General features: G+C 38.3%; 1 protein-coding gene across 1 annotated transcript in view; it reads left to right on the forward strand.

Annotated features, from left to right (window-relative positions):
* F13A1 (coagulation factor XIII A chain) overlaps positions 1-26,125 on the forward strand; it is a 98,131-nt gene that overhangs the window by 62,062 nt on the left and 9,944 nt on the right. The window contains exons 11-12 of the mRNA XM_063451759.1: positions 10,429-10,582; positions 20,397-20,684. Of these exons, the coding sequence (XP_063307829.1) occupies positions 10,429-10,582; positions 20,397-20,684 (442 nt within the window). The remainder of the gene's footprint in view (positions 1-10,428; positions 10,583-20,396; positions 20,685-26,125) is intronic.

The following is a 26,125-nucleotide window of genomic DNA, read 5'->3' on the forward strand; positions in this document are numbered from 1 at the left end:
AAATTCCAGGAAATTTCCACCTCTCCCATAGTATTCCCCCCCCTCATCCCATAGTGTTCCCCCCCCTTTCCATAGTAATCTCCCCCCCTCCCATAGTATTCTCTCCCCCCTCCCATAGTATTCTCTTCCCCCTCCCATAGTATTCCCCCCCATAATATTCTCTCCCCCCTCCCATAGTATTCTCCCCCCCCATAGTATTCTCCACCCCCCATAGTGTGTCCCCCCCCCCCTCCCTAGTGTCCCCTAGTGCACTTTCCCTCTGTCCCATATTTACTTACCTGTCTTGAAGCGTGGGCCGGCTTCACAGCGCGCACCGCGGAACTGGAACTTAAATTTCAGGTTCCGGTTTCCGGCGGGACTGAAAGGAAGTGTGCACACAATAGTGTGCACACTTCCTTTCAGTCCCGCCGGAAACCGGAACCTGAAATTTAAGTTCCAGTACCGGCGGGACTGAAAGGAAGTGTGCACACAATAGTGTGCACACTTCCTTTCAGTCCCCCTGGAAACCGGAACCTGAAATTTAAGTTCCAGTTCCGCGGTGCGCGCTGTGAAGCCGGCCCACGCTTCAAGACAGGTAAGTAAATGTAGGATATCGGCGTATAACACACACCCATGATTTTCTCCCTATTTTCAGGGAGAAAAAGTGCGTGTTATACGCCGATAAATACGGTAGATATATCCTATCCCCATCACAGTCAGCTTCCATGATATGGTAAAATCATGTGTGACTGCGAAAATAGGTGTATCTAAGGTCCTCTCGGTGTTCCGTTTCGTCACTTCCGGTGACGTATCCGAAAATGGAGTCCGCCCGTCGCGTCACTTCCGGTAGCGCATATACCAGCCGAAACCGTCGGTATTACTTCCGGTTTCATGATGAGGAGGCGGAAACACTCTCTTCGCTCTCCTGGGGGTATAGGGGTGTCCATTTTCGATTTGAGGGCAAGGTGGCCATCTTAAGAGTGGGCAAACAGTCCTCTTTTGAATACATTCATTCGCAGGGCACATATTGCATATAAATAAAAGAGAACACAAAAGTAAAATATATATATATTAATAACAACATCCACTATAAAAATAAATATAGATATAAATGCAACCCATTCTGTGGCTCATTAATACAGATAATAAGTGAACTGCATTATTTTAGAGTGCATAAATCTAACAATGTTAAATAAACCTAATATAAAATTCCTATACAAGGAAAACTAAAATATGGAAAAATAGCTGTCCAGAAATAACTTGATCCCAACCGACAAGACCAGAAAAAAATATATAGAATAAAATAGTTATAAATAATAAAATTTAGTAAAAAATCCTAAAAAGGACCATTATATAAAAATAGAAAAAATATATGTTAAGAAAATGATATCCTCGTGAATGAACTATCTCAGATAACATCAATTATAGCAGCTTATTGATCTCAAAATCAATGTTGAGACCTTTTGGGGCCAGAGAGCGTAATTCAAAAATCCACTTGGATTCTTTTAAACTAAGGGCTTTAGATATGTCCCCACCTCTCCAGTGTCCTACTACTTTTTCAATAGCAAAAAAGCTCAGAAACTTAGGATCCGAGCCATGGTGTTGTAAAAAGTGTCTCGATACACTGTGGTTCGGAAACCCTTTTTGAATATTTCTCAGATGTTCACTAAGCCTTATTTTAAGTTGGCGGGACGTTTTCCCCACATATTGATATCCACAACTACATTGTAAGAGATAGATAACATAGGTAGAATGACAAGTAATTAAGGTTTTAATGTGATATTCTTTTTTAGTCACTGTAGAATGGAATTTCTCTACTTTCTTGTTATTCAATCTTAGGGTGTTGCAGCAGGCTCTGCACGACCCACAGTAGAAAAAACCTTTTTGTTCTTGTGTCCAGTCACTCAAAAAGTTTCTCGGTACTTCAGTTTTGATAAAACTGGAAGTTACCATTTGTTTAAGGTTTCTTGCACCCCTGAATATGAATTTGGGCTTATTGCCTACAAATTGTTTAATATCCTCCTCATGTTGTAAAATGTGCCAGTTTTTATTAATAATTTTCTTAATGGCACCTATATTACTAGAAAAATTAAAAATAAAGGGGATCTGTTTTTGTTCACCTAAATCATTTTTTCTTTTATATTGTAACAGGGGAGACCTGTCCATGTCCCCGACTTGATCTATTTTTTCTTGTAAGTCGTCACTTTCATACCCTTTTTGTATTAATTGATTTTTAAGGGACATAGCCTGACTAGTGTAGTCCTCTTTTTTGGTACAGTTCCTTCGTATCCGAAGGAACTGTCCTTTGGGTATATTATTTAACCAAGGACGATGGTGGCAGCTATCCAATTCGATAAAACTATTAACGTCTACCTTTTTAAAAAAAGTTTTAGTCATTAAAACTTGGTCCTGGATAAAAACGTTCAGATCCAAAAAGTCGACATTATTATTACTCACATTTGGTGTGAGGGAGATTCCCCACTCATTATCATTAAGGTAAGTGAAAAATTCTAAAAGGGTCTTTTCCGGCCCCTTCCAAATGATGAAAATATCGTCAATATATCTCTTATAGAGGACCAAGTTTGCGCCAAAGCTATGTCCCCCAAAGACGAAAGTACGTTCCCAAAAGGACATGAATAAATTCGCATAACTTGGCGTAAACTTGGTCCCCATAGCCGTACCTTTAATTTGCATAAAGAACTCCTCCTCAAACCAAAAATAGTTGTTCTGCAAGATCATGCGTATTCCCTCCAAAATAAACGATTTTTGGGGGTCTCCATATGCCTCAGTGGCCTCAAGATAGAATTCGACGGCTTTACATCCTATTTCATGTTGGATGATTGTATAGAGGCTAGATACATCGCACGTTGCAAGTAAATAATCATCTTGCCAACTAAAATCTTTTAAGATATTCAGTAGACTCATAGAGTCTTGTAGAAATGCTGGAGTCTTTTTAACCAGAGGTTGTAGGTGGTAATCGATATATTGGGATAATGCAGATAAGACCGAGTCTATTCCAGAGACAATGGGGCGCCCTGGGGGGTTGGTTACGTCCTTGTGAATTTTGGGCAATATATATATGACAGGAACTCTCGGATATTCAGGGAGTAGGAAGGAAAATTCTTTCTTATCTAAAATATTATCCTCCAAACCTTTCTCCAAGAATATTTTTAGATTGTTTCTAATTCCTTCTAGAGGATCTTTCTTAAGTTTTACATATGTAGTTATGTCGTTTAATTGTCTATATATTTCCCGTATATACCAACTTTTATCAAGGACGACTACTCTCCATATATACCCCTTAAGAATCGGTTTGAGGCTCTTAGAACAGAACCTAGGGAGGAGGTTTTTTTAGGGAACAGAATGGGGAGAAAAACCCCGATAAAAGAAACCCCAAGGAAAAGGACCAGAAAATCAGAAGAGGAAAGAGAGGAGGGAGAGGAGGGAGAGATCATGCGGGGAAAAAGGAGGCAGAGGGATGTGAGATAAGAATTTTTAATTCATCTAATAGAGTCCTTTCTAAAGCAGAAGAAGGGATTCTATCGAAGAGTTTTAAATTTGTACCTAGCTGTCCAGCTAATAAATTTGAAGTATTTCTTGATCTCAACCGTTATACCAGGAAATTGTGTTTAAAGACATTTTTTAATAGACAAGATCCTATTATACCAGATTCATTGGCTAATTCAGCTCCAGTGAGTGGGAATTTGGGAATTATCCACACTGATTTAAAGAAAAAGTCAGATTTTTTTCCCACCTTTCTCAAAACGGATAATATTAAGGCTTTCGAAAATTCTTGTCTGGCTGACATACATAACATAAAGCCCCTTACTAAGTTTGAACAAAACATCTCTTTCCAAGAGAGAAAAGCTATAGACTCAATTAAAAAGGATATATCTATAGTTGTTAAACCAGCAGATAAGGGGGGAGGAGTAGTCGTCCTTGATAAAAGTTGGTATATACGGGAAATATATAGACAATTAAACGACATAACTACATATGTAAAACTTAAGAAAGATCCTCTAGAAGGAATTAGAAACAATCTAAAAATATTCTTGGAGAAAGGTTTGGAGGATAATATTTTAGATAAGAAAGAATTTTCCTTCCTACTCCCTGAATATCCGAGAGTTCCTGTCATATATATATTGCCCAAAATTCACAAGGACGTAACCAACCCCCCAGGGCGCCCCATTGTCTCTGGAATAGACTCGGTCTTATCTGCATTATCCCAATATATCGATTACCACCTACAACCTCTGGCTAAAAAGACTCCAGCATTTCTACAAGACTCTACTGAATATCTTAAAAGATTTTAGTTGGCAAGATGATTATTTACTTGCAACGTGCGATGTATCTAGCCTCTATACAATCATCCAACATGAAATAGGATGTAAAGCCGTCGAATTCTATCTTGAGGCCACTGAGGCATATGGAGACCCCCAAAAATCGTTTATTTTGGAGGGAATACGCATGATCTTGCAGAACAACTATTTTTGGTTTGAGGAGGAGTTCTTTATGCAAATTAAAGGTACGGCTATGGGGACCAAGTTTGCGCCAAGTTATGCGAATTTATTCATGTCCTTTTGGGAACGTACTTTCGTCTTTGGGGGACATAGCTTTGGCGCAAACTTGGTCCTCTATAAGAGATATATTGACGATATTTTCATCATTTGGAAGGGGCCGGAAAAGACCCTTTTAGAATTTTTCACTTACCTTAATGATAATGAGTGGGGAATCTCCCTCACACAAAATGTGAGTAATAATAATGTCGACTTTTTGGATCTGAACGTTTTTATCCAGGACCAAGTTTTAATGACTAAAACTTTTTTTAAAAAGGTAGACGTTAATAGTTTTATCGAATTGGATAGCTGCCACCATCGTCCTTGGTTAAATAATATACCCAAAGGACAGTTCCTTCGGATACGAAGGAACTGTACCAAAAAAGAGGACTACACTAGTCAGGCTATGTCCCTTAAAAATCAATTAATACAAAAAGGGTATGAAAGTGACGACTTACAAGAAAAAATAGATCAAGTCGGGGACATGGACAGGTCTCCCCTGTTACAATATAAAAGAAAAAATGATTTAGGTGAACAAAAACAGATCCCCTTTATTTTTAATTTTTCTAGTAATATAGGTGCCATTAAGAAAATTATTAATAAAAACTGGCACATTTTACAACATGAGGAGGATATTAAACAATTTGTAGGCAATAAGCCCAAATTCATATTCAGGGGTGCAAGAAACCTTAAACAAATGATAACTTCCAGTTTTATCAAAACTGAAGTACCGAGAAACTTTTTGAGTGACTGGACACAAGAACAAAAAGGTTTTTTCTACTGTGGGTCGTGCAGAGCCTGCTGCAACACCCTAAGATTGAATAACAAGAAAGTAGAGAAATTCCATTCTACAGTGACTAAAAAAGAATATCACATTAAAACCTTAATTACTTGTCATTCTACCTATGTTATCTATCTCTTACAATGTAGTTGTGGATATCAATATGTGGGGAAAACGTCCCGCCAACTTAAAATAAGGCTTAGTGAACATCTGAGAAATATTCAAAAAGGGTTTCCGAACCACAGTGTATCGAGACACTTTTTACAACACCATGGCTCGGATCCTAAGTTTCTGAGCTTTTTTGCTATTGAAAAAGTAGTAGGACACTGGAGAGGTGGGGACATATCTAAAGCCCTTAGTTTAAAAGAATCCAAGTGGATTTTTGAATTACGCTCTCTGGCCCCAAAAGGTCTCAACATTGATTTTGAGATCAATAAGCTGCTATAATTGATGTTATCTGAGATAGTTCATTCACGAGGATATCATTTTCTTAACATATATTTTTTCTATTTTTATATAATGGTCCTTTTTAGGATTTTTTACTAAATTTTATTATTTATAACTATTTTATTCTATATATTTTTTTCTGGTCTTGTCGGTTGGGATCAAGTTATTTCTGGACAGCTATTTTTCCATATTTTAGTTTTCCTTGTATAGGAATTTTATATTAGGTTTATTTAACATTGTTAGATTTATGCACTCTAAAATAATGCAGTTCACTTATTATCTGTATTAATGAGCCACAGAATGGGTTGCATTTATATCTATATTTATTTTTATAGTGGATGTTGTTATTAATATATATATATTTTACTTTTGTGTTCTCTTTTATTTATATGCAATATGTGCCCTGCGAATGAATGTATTCAAAAGAGGACTGTTTGCCCACTCTTAAGATGGCCACCTTGCCCTCAAATCGAAAATGGACACCCCTATACCCCCAGGAGAGCGAAGAGAGTGTTTCCGCCTCCTCATCATGAAACCGGAAGTAATACTGACGGTTTCGGCTGGTATATGCGCTACCGGAAGTGACGCGACGGGCGGACTCCATTTTCGGATACGTCACCGGAAGTGACGAAACGGAACACCGAGAGGACCTTAGATACACCTATTTTCGCAGTCACACATGATTTTACCATATCATGGAAGCTGACTGTGATGGGGATAGGATATATCTATTGTTTATACTGAGTGTTTTTTATAATGCATATTGAGTATTGGATCCACTAATGTGCCCTTCCGAACCGGATGTGGAGCCATATTGGAGGTGGCAGACCACATCCGGTCCGGACCATATAAGGGTAATTACCTATACAAGTGTTGTGAATTTAATGATTAAGCATGTAATGATTCCCCTATATAAACTGTGGTATATCCATTGTAATTTAGAAGAGCACCTGAGGAAGACCACATACAGTTGGTTGAAACGCGTTGTGTGTGCAATATTGCTTTTTATTACTTATCTTTTAACTATTTGTTAAAATAAACTACTTCTCCTGATACTCCTGGCTCCTGGCTCCTGGCTCCTGGCTCCTGACTCCTGACTCCAAACTTGATGATCATTGTGACCTAAGGGGAACTGGCCTGAGGATTCAAGGAAATGTGCATGTCCCATTTAAGTGACATGAAAGCTGTATAAGTCCTGAGCCTACTTCTAAACGGCTCAAAAAAGTGTGAGTGATTTCATCTCAAATTTTCCCTTTACAGTATATATACTATACAGGTTGCACTATGTCCTTCTCTGTATTTATATTTTTTGTATAGGGATTTTCCATTTGTCAAACCTTATCATTGTGTATTAAGGAGGAGATACCTATTTGCTATACCTCAGGTAATCACTCCTGTTTGGTGTGTGTGTGCGCTTTAACTTTTTTTGGCTGTACATGTTTCTTTAAGTATATATAGTGGTGATATACTTGGTTTTGGCTGCACCATCCACCGATTTGATCCTTTAGCGCCACTTCTATACTATTTCCTGTTAACTGTACGTTTTAGTTGTATCGCTGAGGACCTCTGTGATATGCTTGTAGGCATGTCAATGTAACTTTTACTGTTGTGGAGCTCTATGATACAGTCATGCATTCTGCACATCGCTTTGAGTTTTATTAAGTCGTTTAACTGATTTAAAAAAATGGTAGGCTGGAAAGCATGCACACACTATCACACAATCACAACTTATGTGGCTGACTGCTCCTGGCAGCCATTGATAAAACAGTATGCTGGGCATTATGAGGGAGCAGAAGTCAATTATTGCTCCTTCGCAATCTCACTGAGTACCCAGTCATTACGTCTATTCTGCAGCCAGGCTTTATATCAGTCCCCAGACACGGTAGCCAGTCTCCAGAGCTCTGTTTCTGCCTCCTCTTTTGCTATCCGTCACTGCTGTCTAAGGGCTGGGAGGAAGTGACGTTTCTCGGCAACCAGGGAAGGTGTGTGCAGTGGGTCCTATATGCTACAATTGCTTTATCTGCATTGGTCAGCTGCCCGAAGCAGCAGTTGCCTGATGTAGACAACAATGTTAATGTTACCCTGCCTCCTCCTCCATATCTCCAAAAAGGACAGTGCGAGCACATCATAAGACACAATGATGCTGTGCAAAGTTACATTTAGATTATTTAGTCCACATGAGTTCACTCAAGAATATCTCTGCATATGTGCAACCCTGAGTGAGTCGTGCTGAAGCACTCCCTGACAGCCTGGGGTTTATGTATCTCAAGCTTTTTTGGGCTGACCTGCACCTGGTGGACCCCCACCTGTTTATGTGCTGGTCTACATGTCAAACTACACGTCATATTCCGGCTCCCTGCGGTGCGTGAGGGAGCTGAGCAGAGAGCTCAGTGGAAAGTGCTCCCTCGCTGACAGCTTAGTGTGGCTGCCTTCCCGGGAAACAACCCGCCTGCCTGCCTGCCAGTCCGGCCGCCTCTCTGCTCAGCAGCCCCACTGGACCCCAGGTGAAAAATCCACCCAGCTATCCCAAAAGTAGGGAGGCTGGGTGGATTTCAATTTTAAAAAGTAATAATAATAATAATTGTGAGTGGGGGAAATGTGTGTGTGTGTGTGTGTGTGTGTCAGTGAATGTGAGTGTGTGTGTGTCAGTGAATGTGAGTGAGTGTGTCAGTGAGAGAGTGTGTGTTTTTCAGTGAGTGTGTGTCAGTGAATTTGAGTGAGTGTGTGTCTGTCAGTGAGTGTGTGTGTTTCAGTAATTGTGTGTGTCGGTCAGTGAATGTGTGTGTATGTCGGTCAGTCAGTGTGTATGTGTCGGTCAGTGAGTGCGGGCTCTGTCAGTGAGAGCAGGGCCACCATCATGGGGTGACAACCATGATGGTTGTTACGGGCCCAGCAGTTCTGGGTGGCCCGAACTGCATTGGCAGTCCAGGGCCCCAAATTCCCACATTCCCTCTCGATGATCGCTATATATATGTGCAGCTGCGGGCCCCTGGCTCCCTATACCTGCAGAGGGGGCCCAGCAGACTGCATCTGTATGTTACAGTTCTTTGCTCTCTCTAACTCCCGCGAGACCCACGGGCGTCAGAGCGTTGCCACGGGTTACCATGGCAACGCTCCACGCGGCACACATGCCACGCTCACAGGAAGTTAGAAAGAGCTGTAACATACAGATGCAGACTGCTGGGACCCCTCTGCAAGTATAGGGAGTCCCATCATGCCACCGGACCACCAGGGAATAACATTTATTACATTTAATGTGGGGGGGGGGAATGCTCCATTTGCACAACATGGATACACTAGTAAAACACACACTCTGCATTCACTACACTAACACACACTCTGCATTCACTACACAACACACACCCATCATTCACTACACAACACACACCCATCATTCACTACACTAACACACACACTCTGCATTCACTACACTAACACACACACTCTGCATTCACTACATTAACACTACACTAACACACACACTCTGCATTCACTACACTAACACACACTCTGCATCCACTACACTAACACACACTCTGCATCCACTACACTAACACACACTCTGCATTCACTACACAACACACACCCATCATTCACTACGCTAACACACACACACTCTGCATTCACTACGCTAACACACACACTCTGCATTCACTACACTAACACACACTCTGCATTCATTACACTAACACACACTCTGCATTCATTACACTAACACACACTCTGCATTCACTACACTAGCATGCACTCTGCATTAACTATACACACAGTATCCACTACACAAACATCCTGCATTCACTGTACATACACTATATCCACCACACATTCAAACACTCTGCATTCACTAAAAATAGACATTGCGTCTAATACACTACAGCCACTACAGACACTGCATTCACTAAACACATTGCACTAGTACACACAAACACTATATCCACTACACAAACACACACTACACCACTGTACACACACTACATCCACTACACAAACACACTCTGCATTCACTATACACACTGCATCCGCTACACTAACACACACTCTGCATTCACTGCACAAACAGTATCTAATCCACACAAACACTACATCCATTACACACATTCTAATTCACTTCCACTATACACGCCACATTCAGTCCTGCATTATTGTCAGCGGGCTAGGTAGGAGTCCTGTGGGGGACTCATGGGCGGGCCTGGAGGGGCCCAGACCTTGTGCTTTGTCAGGGGCCCCAAAATTTCTGATGGCATCCCTGAGTGAGAGTGTGCGTCTGTCAGTGAGTCTGCCAGTGAGAGTGAGTCTGTCAGTGTGTGTCCGAGTAATAGTGTATGTCTGTCTACCAGTGTGTCAAATCAGTGAGTGTGTGTATGACATTGTTTGTCAGTGTAAATGAGAGTGTGTGTCTTTCAGTGAGTGTATGCATTTATCAGTGAGAATGTGTGTCTATAAGTGAGTGAGCATCTGTCAGTCAAAGTGCGGCCTTAACAGGAAGGGGTGGGGAACATTTTAAATTAGGGGGGTGCGGGTGCCCAAGCACCCACCTGCCTAGGGCAGCACAAATCCTAAATACACCACTGCATATGATTAGAGATAAGAAAATAATGTATAATAATTTTTGAGTAAGTAAGTTAAAACAAATACGTTTTCAATATCTTTTTCCAACAATTGCAGGTAAACAGTGATATTGTGTACTCAAAGGTATTGAAAGATGGGACAAAATCAATTGAGTATGTTGACAAATCACATGTGGGTCAAAAGATCGTAACAAAAGAAATTGGAGTAAATGGTGCACATGACATAACAGACTCATACAAATTCTCTGAAGGTAACAATAAAAACATTGTTTATGTAAAATGCATATTTGTGTAACGATATCAAAAAATACTTGTCTAAAACAAAACCTGTTCCAATAGAATCCCAACAAAAATGACCAATGTAGTGCAGATGTTATAGTTGTCACCGATCAGACTCAATAAGTACTTAACATTAAGAACATTCGGAAATATAAAGACAAGCATTCTGCAATTGGAATTATTATCCCCTCAATGTATAAGTACACAAGGATATGTATTAGTATATAAAGCATGTGTTCTACGTGGAAGAAGTACAATTTATTAATGCATTTTTGTGATATTTTTTTAATCTAATGCAACATTATGCTACAAGAGCAACAGCATCAGGCACCTAAGCAAAAATAGCTTAGCCACTCAAGATAAGACAATGCCCAGACATTCCTGCCCCATAACATCTATGAGCTAAAAGGAGGGTCCATTTAAGGCAGGGTTGTTCAATCTTTTTGTCGAGGGTGACTTCAAAATTTGGTAACCATTGTGGGCCACACAATAGACAACTCTTATGTACAAAAACAAATATAGGAATGAAAGATTCAGGAAAAGGAACGCTGTAGTGTTAGGATTATAACCTGTATTCCTCATCCCCAGCCTTGAATAACTCTTTAAACACTTACCTGATTCCAGCGCTAAGGTCTCTCTGCGCTAGCTCAAGCTCTGACGACGATGTCAACTGATGGAGGAATCTAATGAACATGCGCAGTAAGCACCATGCATGCATTTTTCTTTTCCCATAGGAAAGCATTGAATCAAAGCTTTCCTGTGGGGATTTAGAAGACGCCTTGCATGAGGACGTCCTGAGTTGTTTCATGGAGGAAAATGCAGGAAGTGCCTCTAGTGGCTGTCTTGCAGACAGCCACTAGAGGCAGTCTTAACCCTGCAATGTAAACAATGCAGTTTCTCTGCAACTGCAATGCTTTACAATGCAGGGTTAAGGGGACAGGGAGACTGCACTCAGACCACTTCAGTGAGAGTGAAAACTGCTATTTTTTTTAACTAATTCAATGCTAGGAACTATTTATGATAGCTCATCAGAGGCAGTGCTCCAGGTGACAATCAGTCAATTTTGATTTGGAATGTTTCATTCTGCAAACTATCTGTTTACATAAGCATGTGCTATTGAAGAGGGATACGATTCTTGCCACATGCATTATTAGAACAAAAGAAAAAAATGAGGGCAGTGCTATCAGATGCAAAGTGTCATGGTGCTACCACTGAATTTTTAGGACACGGTCAACTTACAGACATTTCAGGTCGCCCCTTTATCAATGCATGATGTCATGAAGATTTGTTTATGTATTCATTTATTAAGACGTGTTGGGTGACAAATCATTTTTACTTCCTATTAGAGGCTAGAATGCCACAGTTAATAATATTAAGGGCCTTGGTGATTACCAAGGATTGGATCATTTTCTGAATATTTTCTTTTAAGGGCAAGGTCATGAAAAAACATTTCATTGTTTCCACATATATTTTGGGGTAGCAAGAAAATTATGGACTTACATGACAAAATGTTAATGTGCACTTTGTGCCAGAGGGATGAGGCTTTTGTCTGGGCAATCTACCTATGTGGTATTATTAGCACTTTAAAGATGGATATCACGCTTGCACTTTTAGAATGTGATGTTTATATACTTATTACAACAACTACTTTAAATAAAGTTTACTGTCTGAATATAGTTTACATTTGAAATACTGTTAAGTCAGTATATTGCAATGTTATAGTTAGCTGTATTTGTTGTATGCTCTTGTTATCTCAATAAAGTTAGGAGACTAAAACCAGTAAGGTAAAATTAGCAAGTATTAGAAGGTCTAGTTATATTTGAAGGAGAATCATCACCGTGCATTCTTTAGCCATCCATCCACAGGACGATTGGCTACCTGGATGTGCAGAAAATGGCACTACATCTACTGGCTGTGAATCCCTCCCTCGATATCCATTTAACTGTACAGCCCCTTCTCATTGCACACAATATATGAAAAAAAATTAAGGAAAGCCAAATAACTCATAAGCTATGTGATTGTCAAAACCCTACTGTATTGCTTGTGGTCATTCTCATTGCTTTCAGTTTTGAGGGCATGCATCATGTTATTCAACAGCGATAATAGTGTTGCATGCCTGTATACCCATACAAACATCAGAGATAAAATATTTCTCCTGCAACACCTTTTAGGTAAGGACTTCGCTACATATTCCACAGATGAGCTCTAAACAGTAATATATATATATATATATATATATATATATATATATATATATATATATTCTATTATATTAATCTCTGTGGGAGACCTCAAAACCATCAGCAGTCATGACTTACCAGTAGCCAAAGGCTCATCACAACCATCATCACTACTATAGCCCACTGTAGTGGTAATGATGCCAGGGGTACCCTGGCACCATTACCTGATAATAGGGCAAACAGTTTTACAACAGCTTGGTTTGCCTTTTACCTCAGTCCCCACTGGGTGTCAGAATTACGACATCTGCCTTCTTTTACGGGCTCTCCAATTAAGCACCAATAACATAACACTGCATTATGACCACTTCAAAACACTGGAGTGGTCATGGTGCTTGGAATAACTCTTTAAAAGTCAACATTTGTAGCTAAAACTCTAGTGTCTTCCTTTTTAGCCATTACAGGCTTATAGTTAAATGATTGTGACATATATGTAACTATATAAAAACAATTCAAACCCAGAGCCAGGGGTGATAGGGCTCTGGTCCATATGAGTTGATCCCCAGATCAATATATACAGATAGTCTGCACTATATACTGTATATTTTTTCAGAGTACTCAGAGAAGACCCTGACTCCAGTGCAGTTGCTAGCGCACTCCAACTTTCTGGTATCTATTGCTAATTTGTGTCACTGTGTGTCAATTGGGGGTAGTGCAGCACTGCAGATATTCTTAAGAGCTTTGACTCCATCTAGTTTTTCAATATATAAAAACTAGTCCGTTGTGATTCCTGAAAGCTAAATTATAAGGAAAAAATAAATTGGGTTCATTTAACATTGGAAAATGTATGATTTTACTGTGACAAAATCCTTTATATACCCATTCATTAAAATAAAAAAGAAGACTTTCAAAATATCAAAAGTGATGTCATTGTGAAAAATGTTACATTTTATTATTAAATCATCACATACCATAATGCTGGGAAATGTTTAATTTGCCTAAATGTATGTTTACATAACTTTTTTTGAAGATGACACATCCTCATTTTTTTGGAAATACATTTATTTTGTGATATAATTCACTTTCAAAATATTCCACTTAGAATGAATAGCAAACTAAATAGCCACTTACACCTATAAAATATTTATTAAGTCTCTGGTGACTGTGAAAACAATTCCGTTGTTTATTAAAAAAACAAACAAAAAACAAAAAAACAAAGAAGAAATAAAAATAATCCTTTGCCTGGAAAATCTACCAATTTGGTTTTCTGACCTACTAACCATTAATCTGAGGCTTAAATCCCCCAGCAGCTTGTGTTATATCACATTCCTGCTTCTGACTCAATAACTCATTTTGTAATTCTTTCATTTAACTAACAATTTAAAAAGAAGTGTCCATTTTTTTAAATGGCAAATAATGTGTTTTTATTTCAGGTTTTGCATTAATTATTATTTTTTGTTTAATAATTGCGTTTCATTTTGGGTTTTTTGGTACAATGCTAGTTATATTCCTGGGGAAAGTGTTAGTTTTGTGATCACTTTACATAAGCTGGTTTAATCACAAACTGTAAATTGAAACACAAACTAGTAAATCCCCATCTATGCATGCTAAGGTCACATTACAACAACTGTAAAAGAAGCAAGACAAAGTGCACAACCTTCCTTTTTTATATAAAACATTCCATGTTTACATAAATCCTCTATTAGAATTTATATAAATGGGAAGGGAGAGGATACTGAAAATATTTAAAATATTATTATTATGAAAATAATGAAAATGCAAGAACAAAATGCAAAATAAATATGTAAAAATTATAGACACTTTATGGAAATATAGTGTATGTATATAGTCTGAAAGCATACCTACGATTGTGTTTCTCTGAAACATACATCTTATAAATATTGAAGTTATTTTCAAATTCTTTTGTTGAACATTTTTCAAAACAATGCAACAAAAAATATAGCAATTAAAATTGGGGAATAAAATAGAGAAGGGAGATAGCAATAGGGACGGGCAAAGGGTGTCCATCCATAAGTATACAAATTTAAATTCTCGTATTTTGTACATAAATGTCATAAAATACAGATAAATAAAATGCAATAAAACAGAAACGTGACAGCCTAAATTTCTATTTTGTTATATTAGTATTTGGAAAAAAAAATATTTGACAGCCTAAATTTCTATTTTGTTATATTAGTATTTGGAAAAAAAAATATATATATATTTTTTTTTTTTATCATTGGAAAAAAATATTATGTAATTGTAAAGTAAGAAGTAAAAAAGATGTGTCTGGCTTGTCTGTTCTGCTCTGTATAGTTTTAATTATAAATAAAGCAAGCAAAAGACATATTGTAGCACCGTGACACCCCCATCAAAACACAGACATAGTTTAATATTTATAAAGCAGGAATAATCCAACAAAGAAGTTGAAATAATTGCCCCTATACTATGTATATGTTTTAGTTAAGTTTGTAAATAATTTGCTAAAAGCATGTATTGCTATTCTATCAAAGAAAAGAAATAAAAAAGCAGACATTGGAAATGTAGTTCAGCAAATAGAAAGCAATAGCATGTCAGTGATCACCATTAAGGTTTTTCAATATTTAATGGGAGGGCTATTGGCCATGCAGTCCCTTTGAGATTCGTAGTTTGAGTAGTGTTTGGTTGCTAGGTTACCAGATCCTGGGAGGATGGTTTGTAAGGAAAGGTTGTAAAATGAAAACCAAGCAGTTAACAGAAGGATAGAGCAACAGGAAAGCAGAAAGGAATGTCATGCACAGTCCTAGTTTATAATAAGCAGAGTGACACATATTTTGTATTGGCGTGCATCTGGTTAGAAATTACAAAGCCCAGTATATCACATATAGACATAATAGCAATGCATGTAATAAGGTTGAATGGAAAACAAGCTATGGGGATCGTTTATAGGTCTCAGGTATGCCAGTTGCAGTGTAATGATGTAGTCTGGTGCATTGGATTCTAATGTTTATTAATTACATTGCAGTTAAGCAAAGCAGCATACCATAGCAACCAAATACTCAATTTATGCAAACCAAAACATTACCAACAGATCAATGTAAGTGATTTATATTAAACGGTTCATATAGTAAAGTGTGTGTATACACATCATAGATAGAGATGGAGAGAGAGAGAGAGAGATCGTATTTACTCGAATTGTGCACCTTTATTGGCAAAATAAAGTCTCCAAAATTTGAATGCGGATTAGATTCAATGGCGCATTAGATTTGAGTACAAACTGCGCATTAGATACGACAGGAGACAGACAGTCAGGCAGGCAGGCAGATAGAGAGAGAGCTAGAGAGAGAGATCTGGAGCATTAAAAACATTTACATCAAGTTATAGGATAGATGACAATGAGACTAGAGACCATTGATTTTTTTTAAACCTGGTTGAGGTCTAATATATATATATATATATATATATTAGACCTCAACCAGGTTTAAAAAAAATCATTGATTTTTTTTAAACCTGGTTGAGGTCTAATATATATATATATATATATATATTAGACCTCAACCAGGTTTAAAAAAAATCAATGGTCTCTAGTCTCATTGTCATCTATCCTATAACTTGATGCAAATGTTTTTAATATATATATATATACACATACACTCAATTCTTCCTGTTAAAAGAAAAAAGAGTTATCCCAGAACAAAGAATAAAATATAGTCATTATTTTGTAATTCTATAAATGAATCCTGGTTATGGACAAAATGTTTTTTTTTATAATGCTAAACTACAAAACCCCTGGAAAAAAAACACAGAGTATAAAACGTGATTGCGATTACTGTCTGTAGCTTGTCAAAATTAAGCCCAAATCGTTTTTCTCTTTTGACAGATTGAACATGTTGAAAGCTGTGAAACAGTGTTCATTAACAGTGAGCACCTTTTCACAGCAGCTACATATATTAATGTCACAATTTCAGCGCCTGGGAATGAGCAACATGTTGGTTGCTGGCCAGTGAAAGGGTTAAAGCTTTGAGGCTTTCAGCCAGGACTAACATAGCATTTACATTTACTGTGATGTGAAAGGGTTTGTGATCTGTATATATTTCATGTTTTACATTTACAATTGTATTACATTTTAAACTGTGCAATTTAAGTTATCTGAGTGATTAATATATACCAGTAAAATAGAGAGCCATTAAAGATAGGATGCTGTGACAATATTTATATGCTTGCAACTGATTGCATATTACAAGTGTAAAAATGTATGGGAACCAATTGACAGGTGCTTGATTAGTAGCATTTCCTGTTTCTCAATGGTTCTGAGGAGTTGCAATTCATTAATTGTAATATAACTACTTTAGGTTCATAGTGCTTAGCTTCTAGCTTAGAAAACTCAAAGGGCTTACTTTCCAGGAAAGCTTACTACCGTTCTTAGTACAATATTTTAATGGGGTTTTATTTCTCACTTTGGCTGTTCCAGAATAAAGATAATCTGCAGTGTTTCTTTAATGTTTATGCTTATATGATTAACCGCTATATTTCCTGCCATATGGACTCAATAGGTTGGACTGGTTAGTTGTTATGGTTGTATTGCAATGCTATGAAAGGACCTTGATTTGTGCTATTAAGTTCAGGACAATTGTTGGAGTATTTAACTGTGGGAAGTAAAACAAGTTGGACCTTATTTTTCTTTATCATAGCCATTCATTTTCCATATTGTACTGTAGCCCTTTATAACTCTCATACTAATGTTAAGCTAACAGTATGTGTGACAACAGCTTTTCCAGAGAAGTATGTTTCTACAACCGACATCAAAATAAAAGCAATTCGAAAACTAATTGGATTCTTATAGCAGACAGTCAAAACCCCTCACTAAGCAAGAACAACCTCAGACAATCAGTATCTTATCCCTATTCGTGCTGTGGCAAGAATCTTTGGGGAGTACAAGCACTACTCTGGTAAGGGGTCCAGCCAAGCCCCTCGCTTGGGACACTCTAATGTTATGCTTCTCAACTGGGGAGGTAGTAAGATCTCCCCAACAGACTTAATGGAACAGTTTCATGACAGATGGCCCATTATCAGGCTGCCTGGACCAGGTTGATAGCACCTTTACCCATGGCAGCACAGGGAGGGTGTGAGGTTATATTACTCCCTTCCAGTACACCAAATATGCTGTGTGGGAGGGAGGTGGTCTGTGAACCAGTTTAATCCTGCGACACACAAGAATGAAAGAAAACAGCACTCTACAAAAGACAGATGAAGAGGGGTGGTGGCTAAAAATATGGATATATTAATATATACTTGTTTTGTGTGTATGGCAGTTTGTATCTCTGTGGAAGTGTGGGGCAGAGTGTATCTGTAGATGGCTGTGTTTTTGTGTTTATATGTTTGTGGGAGTGTGTGCGCCAGGTTGTCTGTATTTCTGTATGTGTGATAGTGTGTACCTGAGTGTGCTCATGGAATTGTATGTTGCTGTGTGTTTTAGGAATGCATGTGTGTAGTTGAGAAATGTATCTCTCTGTGTGTTTGTACTAGTGTTCAAGTAGTACGGATCTATGGTCTAGATCAGTGTTTCCTTAACCAGTGCTCAAGACCCACCAACAGGTAAAAACATGAATGGTGGGCCATGGGGACTGGTTTAGGAACCATGGGTCTAGATTATTGCACAATTTTATAGTACTCATTTTATCAGCTTCGATAACGCTTTGGAAGCATGAAAGGTTGAATTGACATTGCCAACAAGTGAACATGTGACTCGTAGATGCTAAAGCCAGCTTCATTATCTATTAATCTATCTCATACTTATATAAAATAAACCCCCAGAACCAGAGAGGGCATGATGGCTGGCCCCTACCCCATCTCATATGTCCTGGTCTATAGGGTGGAGGGTATTAGTTTCTTGACGTCTGCAAAGCCTCAACTTTACACATGTAAGCAGCTGACACCATAACCTACACAAACAAAATCTACCACAGTTTGTGGATGTGCTCCAAGGCCAGTTCTGTAGAAAAGTGGATCACAGATAACAAACTTTTCCTAAACACTGGCAAAAATGTCACAATGATCTTTGGAACAGTACCTACATTACATAAAATACACAATATATGCATCACAACAAAATCAAATAGCAAACTGACCTAAGTCAGTTCTTTCAAATATTTAGGTATGTTGCTAAACCCCAATCTATCTTTTGACCTCCATATTGAAAAACTCTCATCAAAACGTTATTCAAATATAATCCAAAATTTTATCCAAACTTTATAAAAATTAGGTGCCCTGTAGAGAAACAAATCCTGCCTAAATCTCACAATAAGGAAACAGATTGCACAACAAATGCTAATGCCAGTTATTAAATATGGGGATGTAGTGTATGCACCTGTCCTATAAACCCACCTTCATAAATGTACTAGATTGTGTAACTCATTCTGCCACTTTGTGCTACAATTTTATTTATTGACCCACCATAGTGACATGTTAAAAGAGCTAAAGTGACTATGGCTATAGTTCATAGTGGCTGCTCGTTTACTCTTTTAAATATCCAATATGGCCCTCAGCTCTTGTTATTGTCTGTCCCCACCCTTCTTTGTGACCACAGTGCTCCATTCACACAAGTTGCAATGTAATTAAGCTCTGTAGTGTAATCGGTTGCTATCCCAAGTCCATACTGCTATTAGTTGGCTTGGAGTCACTGTACTGTTTGAGAGGTAGTTACGGTGAAGGACCTGAAGGGGAACTTTGTGTACCACTGTAACCCAATGGCTAAAAATGAGGCTGTTGGGGTATAAATATATGTTTTTTTATTAAAATTCTGTTCTGTTTTACCCTATGCTATGTTTCGACTAGAACTTGGGTTGAAGGGGCATTAAGGCTGTCTTGCTATAATTTCTGCTAGAAAGGAGAGAAAGTCTCTAGAGCTATAATCACTGCAACCTGGTTTGGGGAAGAGGTCCTCAGACACCCCAGTCAAGCTTCGGCGACAGGGTCTGAAGCACTCCAGAGTACCTGGTGGCAGAGAAGAAGCTGACCTGGCAGAGGGGCTCACCTAGAGTACAGGAGCTACGTAACAATAGTACATTGTCTAGATAATGCATTTAAAGAGTTACTCCAATCCTTGTGGGGGTGGGGGGTGACCCTTAGCGTGCTAAATGCCATGTTGGGCACTATGGAAAAGGTAAAATTACTTGTTGGGTCACGTTTGCCAGTAGAGCAACTAGCTTCCAGTACACAATTAACAATATCTCGCTGAAACGATGCGCATACATACTCCTACCCCCATGACCACCTGAAATCCCTGAAGTGGTCATGGAGGTTGGAATAAACCTTTAAATAAAATATATGCAAACCACATACCAGTACATTAACCAGCAATAAGTATTTTATAAGAGGTCAGATGGAACAAGGGTGGCAGGGTTAGGATGTTACAAAACATGATTTATTCACAATAAGTCCAACATTGAGTCATATGATGTGTGCTGGTGCCTGTATTTATTGTTAGATGTTACTTCATTTCATCTTGATGCCTAAGTGATAGTTTAACAAAGCTTGGAAACCTAGTTTATAATTCCTATATCAACTTAATTGTCAAAAGGAGATATCAATGAATAGGGCAATCATGTTTTCTATCTTGTCTTTTTGACAGGCACAGAAGAAGAGAGACTAGCCCTTGATGCTGCACTGATGTATGGTGTCAAAAAGGAAATCAGAGATGATGATCAGCTGCAGTCTGTGCCCGATGCTGATATGGACTTTCAGGCAGATAATGCAGTATTTGGCAGTGACTTCAAAGTCACTTTAACTTTCAAGAACCAGAGCTCAAATCGTTATACAATAGCTGCTTTTCTAACTGGACATATTGTTTATTACACCGGAGTCCTGAAAGCTGAATTCTTGAACAAAGACCTTAATGTGACATTGGAGCCCACATCATGTAAGATGAAGAAATATATATATATATATATATTGGTTATGCACAATAGTAGCCTAAAATGAGTTAGGTACAATTCACAAGTTAGAATGCAAGAAAAATCCACTTGCATAGTCCGAACACAGTAGAGGACACAATGTGTTTTTTGTTTCTTTTTAAAGATTTTGTTCTATTTCATTATTTTGTGTTAAGCAGTTTTTGTACAGTCTGAAACAGCATAGATACAATAGCAAATAATCTGATTTGTATATATTTGTGTATAAACATGTATGTGGGGTGATTTTTAGAAGGAATTGAGATGTCGCTGTTTTGTACCCCACTATTTGCACAGAGGGTACAGCTGCAAAATGAACATCACTTCATTGGTTTAATAGGGTTATCTAATAAATTTAAAATGTTCAGGTGATTAAAGTGAATTTAAAGTTAATTTCAAATTTAAGACCAAACTGGAAGCATAGCTGATTTGAGATTTTTTTCTAGTTCAACTATTTTAGCCTTACATTAGAAATTCATTTTGAATTGCCCCCAAAAAACTTAAACATAAGCTGTTTACCTAACTTAAAGTAAGTACTAGTGGTGTAAATGCACTGTTTTAATTACAATATTAGCCTTTTTTTAAACCAGCTATATGTTGAATCTATTTTTATGTGTGGTGTCTGGCTTTTTAAAGTCACATCGAGTTTGCGGTGTTGAAATATGCTAATTAATTTATATTTAGTCTATACAGGCATTGGCAGATGCAGAGAGCGTACCAGGGCAAATGTCCATGAAGCCATGGGAATTGATGTCTCCCTGGCATGAGGAGCTAACTGGGGGGTCACCCTTACTAGGTCCACAAAAAAAATTATTATGAACGCTAACTTTGGCCAGTCTTTGTGACTAAGTGGCTAATAAAAAAGACTGAACATATCCCATTTGCAATACCCTGGGTTGTCTTCTTTTGCAAATGGTATGCCATCATGGGGGTAATTCTCATTTCTGGGCTACTATATGCTCTCAAAGGTAACATAACCAATCTGGCAAATTTCAATGTGAAAAAATGGAAAATCAATCCTTATATTTGACCCTGTAACTTTCAAAAACACTACAAAACCTGCACATGGGGGGTACTGTTATCAGGGCCGGCCTTAGGGGTGTGCGAGCTGTGCGGCCGCACAGGGCGCCATGGAGCAGGGGGCGCCGTGCGGCCGCACAGCCGATTAAAAAAAAAAAAAAAAAAAAACATTTTTTTTTTTTTTTTTTTAAATTTGCAGCGGGGGCGGAGCTTACCGTGCGGCGGGGGCAGAGCTAAAAGCGCCGGAAAACGGCTGCAGGGGAAGCAGGAAGGAGTCCCTGCTTCCCCACCAAACAGTCACCAGGAGCTGCACTGCCTCAACAATGAACTCCACAGGTAACTGTGTGATTGTCAGGTGAGTGTAACTCTCTGCCTGTGTGTATGACTGTCTGCCTATGTGTGTGTGTGTGTGTGTGTGTGTGTGTGTGTGTATATGACTGTCTGCCTCTGTATGTCTGTGTGTATGACTGTCTGCCTGTGTGTGTCTCTGTGTGTGTGTGTGTATGTATGACTGTCTGCCTGTGTGTGTGTGTATGACTGTATGTGTGTGTATATGACTGTCTGCCACTGTGTCTGTGTGTATTACTGTCTGCCTCTGTGTGTGTGTCTGTGTGTATGACTGTCTGCCTCTGTGTGTCTGTGTGTGTGTGTGTGTATATGACTGTCTGCCACTGTGTGTCTGTGTGTATTACTGTCTGCCTCTGTGTGTTTGTCTGTGTGTATTACTGTCTGCCCTCTGTGTGTGTGACTGTGCATGACTGCCTCTGTGTGTATGACTGTCTGCCTCTGTGTGTATGACTGTCTGCCTCTGTGTGTATGACTGTCTGCCTCTGTGTGTCTGTGTGTATGACTGTCTGCCTCTGTGTGTCTGTGTGTATGACTGTCTGCCTCTGTGTGTCTGTGTGTATGACTGTCTGCCTCTGTGTGTCTGTGTGTATGACTGTCTGCGTGTGTGTGTGTGTGTGTGTATGACTGTCTGCCACTGTGTGTCTGTGTGTGTTACTGTCTGCATCTGTGTGTTTGTCTGTGTGTATTACTGTCTGCCTCTGTGTGTGTGACTGTGTATGACTGCCTCTGTGTGTATGACTGTCTGCCTCTGTGTGTATGACTGTCTGCCTGTGTGTGTCTGTGTGTATGACTGTCTGCCTGTGTGTGTCTGTGTGTATGACTGTCTGCGTGTGTGTGTGTGTGTGAGTGTGTATATGACTGTCTGCCTCTGTGTGTGTCTGTGTGTATTACTGTCTGTGTGTGTCTGTGTGTATGACTGACTGTCTGCCTGTGTGTGTCTGTGTGTGTGTGTGACTGCCTGCCTGTGTGTGTCTGTGTGTGTGTGTATGACTGTCTGCTTGTGTGTGTGTGTGGATGTCTTCCTGTGTGTGTATGGCCGTCTGACTCTGTGTGTGTGTCTGTGTGTGTGTGTGTCACATACAACCAATACACGCATATCACACACTGTTAATATACCCATTACAATTATCACACATAGCCTACATATCACACACAGTCATCACACGTACTATTACATACACAGACAACACAAACATAACAGCATACATGGATGACGGGGGGGGGGGGGGGCGCTGTGAAGATTTTTCGCACAGGGCGTCTAAATGCCTAAGGCCGGCCCTGACTGTTATACTCGGCAGACTTCACTGAACACAAATGTTAGTGTTTTTAAAACAGTAAAAGTGCCGTTTGTGTGTGAAAAATTCAAAAAATGTAACTTTTACTGACAATATCATCGCTATCATATGTTTTACTGTTTTAAAACACTAATATTTCTGTTCAGCGAAGTCTCCCGAGTAAAACAGTACCCACCATGTAAAGGTTTTAGGGTGTCATGGAAAGTTACAGGGTTAAATACAGTGCTAACAAATTAGATTCTCTGGACTTTCGGAGTGGGTTGTCAGGCAGGTCCCTCAAATTGCAATTAATAAAATGTAAAAATATTACATAAATATGCACATAGAATTTAAATATATATACATCCAGTACACAAGTCTACGTGTATATTTATGAAATTATTTATGCAATTATGTATATGGATATATATATATATATATATATATATATATATATTTGGTATTATTTTTTTATTTATATAAACATATATATATATATAATGTTCTTCTAAGTGTATTTTGAAATATGTATAGAATAAAATTACATATATATATTTTTTTAAATTGTATTTTTTGTTTATATATATATAATATTATAAAAATAAATATTAGTTATCATATATATTATATATATACATGTGTAATTTTACTCTAAGTGTATTTTTATATTAATATATGTATATATTAATAAAAAATACACTTAGTATGATGTTATATATCATATATATAATATATATATATATTTTTATTTTTTTATTAACATTTTTATTTTTATTTTACACATGCAGGGAGCACTATGGACTCCTATTGGGGCCATGTGACCGCTCTTTCAGAGCGATCACATGGCCTGTGGGGTCCTAATTTGCCATGGGGGGACTGTTTGGGCTGTCAGACAGTCCCCCCCAGACAGAGAGGAACACAGATCGCCGACGAAGGAACGGTCGCTATTGGGTCAGTAAGAAGGAATACCGCGGACGTACTAGGCACGTCCAAGGTCCTTAAAGGCCGCTTTTGTCAGACGTACCCAGAACATCCACGGTCGGGAAGGGGTTAAACACTTCCTGTGAAGAGTAATCTAATGTTTAAATTTTCTTTATTGCACAGTATGTGTAATTTACATTTTCTTATTTCCTACTCTAATAGCCTTCTAGGCCATTCTAGGCCCTGCTCCTGCATGTGGTTAAAGTTCAATTAACAGAGCAGTAGATACAAACTTCTAAAGCAAATCAACATGTGATTGCATATAAAAAAACAAAAAAAATATTTTTAATGCAGGCTGTGTGAGTCACAGCCAAGGGTGGTGTGGCTAGGGCTGCATGGACAGAAACAAAAGTTATTTAAAGGGACACTATAGTCACCAGAACAACTAAAGCTTATTGAATTTGTTCTGGTGAGTATAATCATTCCCTTCAAGTTTTTGGAAGTAAACACTGTCTTTTGGTAGAAAATTCAGTGTTCACATTACAGCCTAGGGATACCCCTACTGTCCACTACTCATTTGGCTACTAAAAGTGCTTCCTGGGTCTGACATTTAGTGTATTCACCTTTTTCACATGTATTCACATTTTCCACATAAATATGCATTGACTCAATATATCTCTTTGAGGAGATGCCGATTGGCCAAGGCTGTGTTTGGCTTGTGCTGACTCCGCCCCTGATCTACCTCCTTGACAAGCTCAGCCAATCCAATGCTTTCCAATGGGAAAGCATTCTGATTGGTTCAAAACACCACTGATGACGTTGTCCAAGCAGGCAGATCAGGGGCAGAGCCAGCAGCAGCAGACTGCAATAAAGGTAAGATTTTGCTACATTTGGGGGAGGCATGGGGAGGGCTGGGGACTAGATGACAGTTTTAACAATATAGGGTCAGGAAAACATGTTTGTGTTCCCGACCTATAGTGTTCCCTTTACTCCTAAATGGCAGAGAATTGAGCAGTGAGACTGCAAGGTTATGATCCATTTGCAAAACTGCTTTGTTAAACTAAAGTTGTTTTGATGCCTTTAGTGTTCCTTTAAAATGTGTGCCAGGGCCACCATTTGTTAACCCTGCTGCGCATACAGAGGAAAGGAGGCGTTTAATTGATTTGTCAGACAGAAATCAAGGTAACAGTGTTAGTTTTATAACAGAAGCTCCTGTTGCTGATATTTGTCACTATATGTATATTTGTTAATGTATGCATTTGTGTGGATGTACATGTCCACCTTTTAGAATGTCACAAAATCCAGCAGTAACCCTCCGGAGTTTGGGCTCCAGATTCACACCTGTATACAAGGAAATGCAATTTGCACTTGATTATTACATTCATTAGAAAAGTCAAGTCTAGTACATACATATTTTAAATAATTTAGAAGGAAAACTTAAGATTGATCTCACCCATTTAAAAGAAAAATAAATATCACCACCATTTCAATTAAAAAATGTATTTGAATACTGGTGTCACAACTAATTACAAATTCTTCATTTTCAAAGTTTTCTGGAACTGTGTAGACCTAAAAATTAACTACATAATCATGTGCGCGATCCTACAGCATTTCACTAATGACAAAACGTTTCTGATTCATAGATGCATGTACTACACTATTTTACATGATAAGCATCTTTCATTCACCTTGACATTGCTCTGCATAGTAATATATATAACAATATAAATAAGATTATGAGTGATCAATGAACCTTATGAAAATTAATGTATTTTAATAACCTCTTCCCAAGGACAAGAATTGAAATACACTACAATTTACATCACCACTAAATATGTATAGGAGGT

This window comes from Pelobates fuscus, chromosome 4 (genome assembly GCF_036172605.1).
Source record: "Pelobates fuscus isolate aPelFus1 chromosome 4, aPelFus1.pri, whole genome shotgun sequence".
NCBI classification, from domain to species: Eukaryota; Metazoa; Chordata; class Amphibia; order Anura; family Pelobatidae; genus Pelobates; species Pelobates fuscus.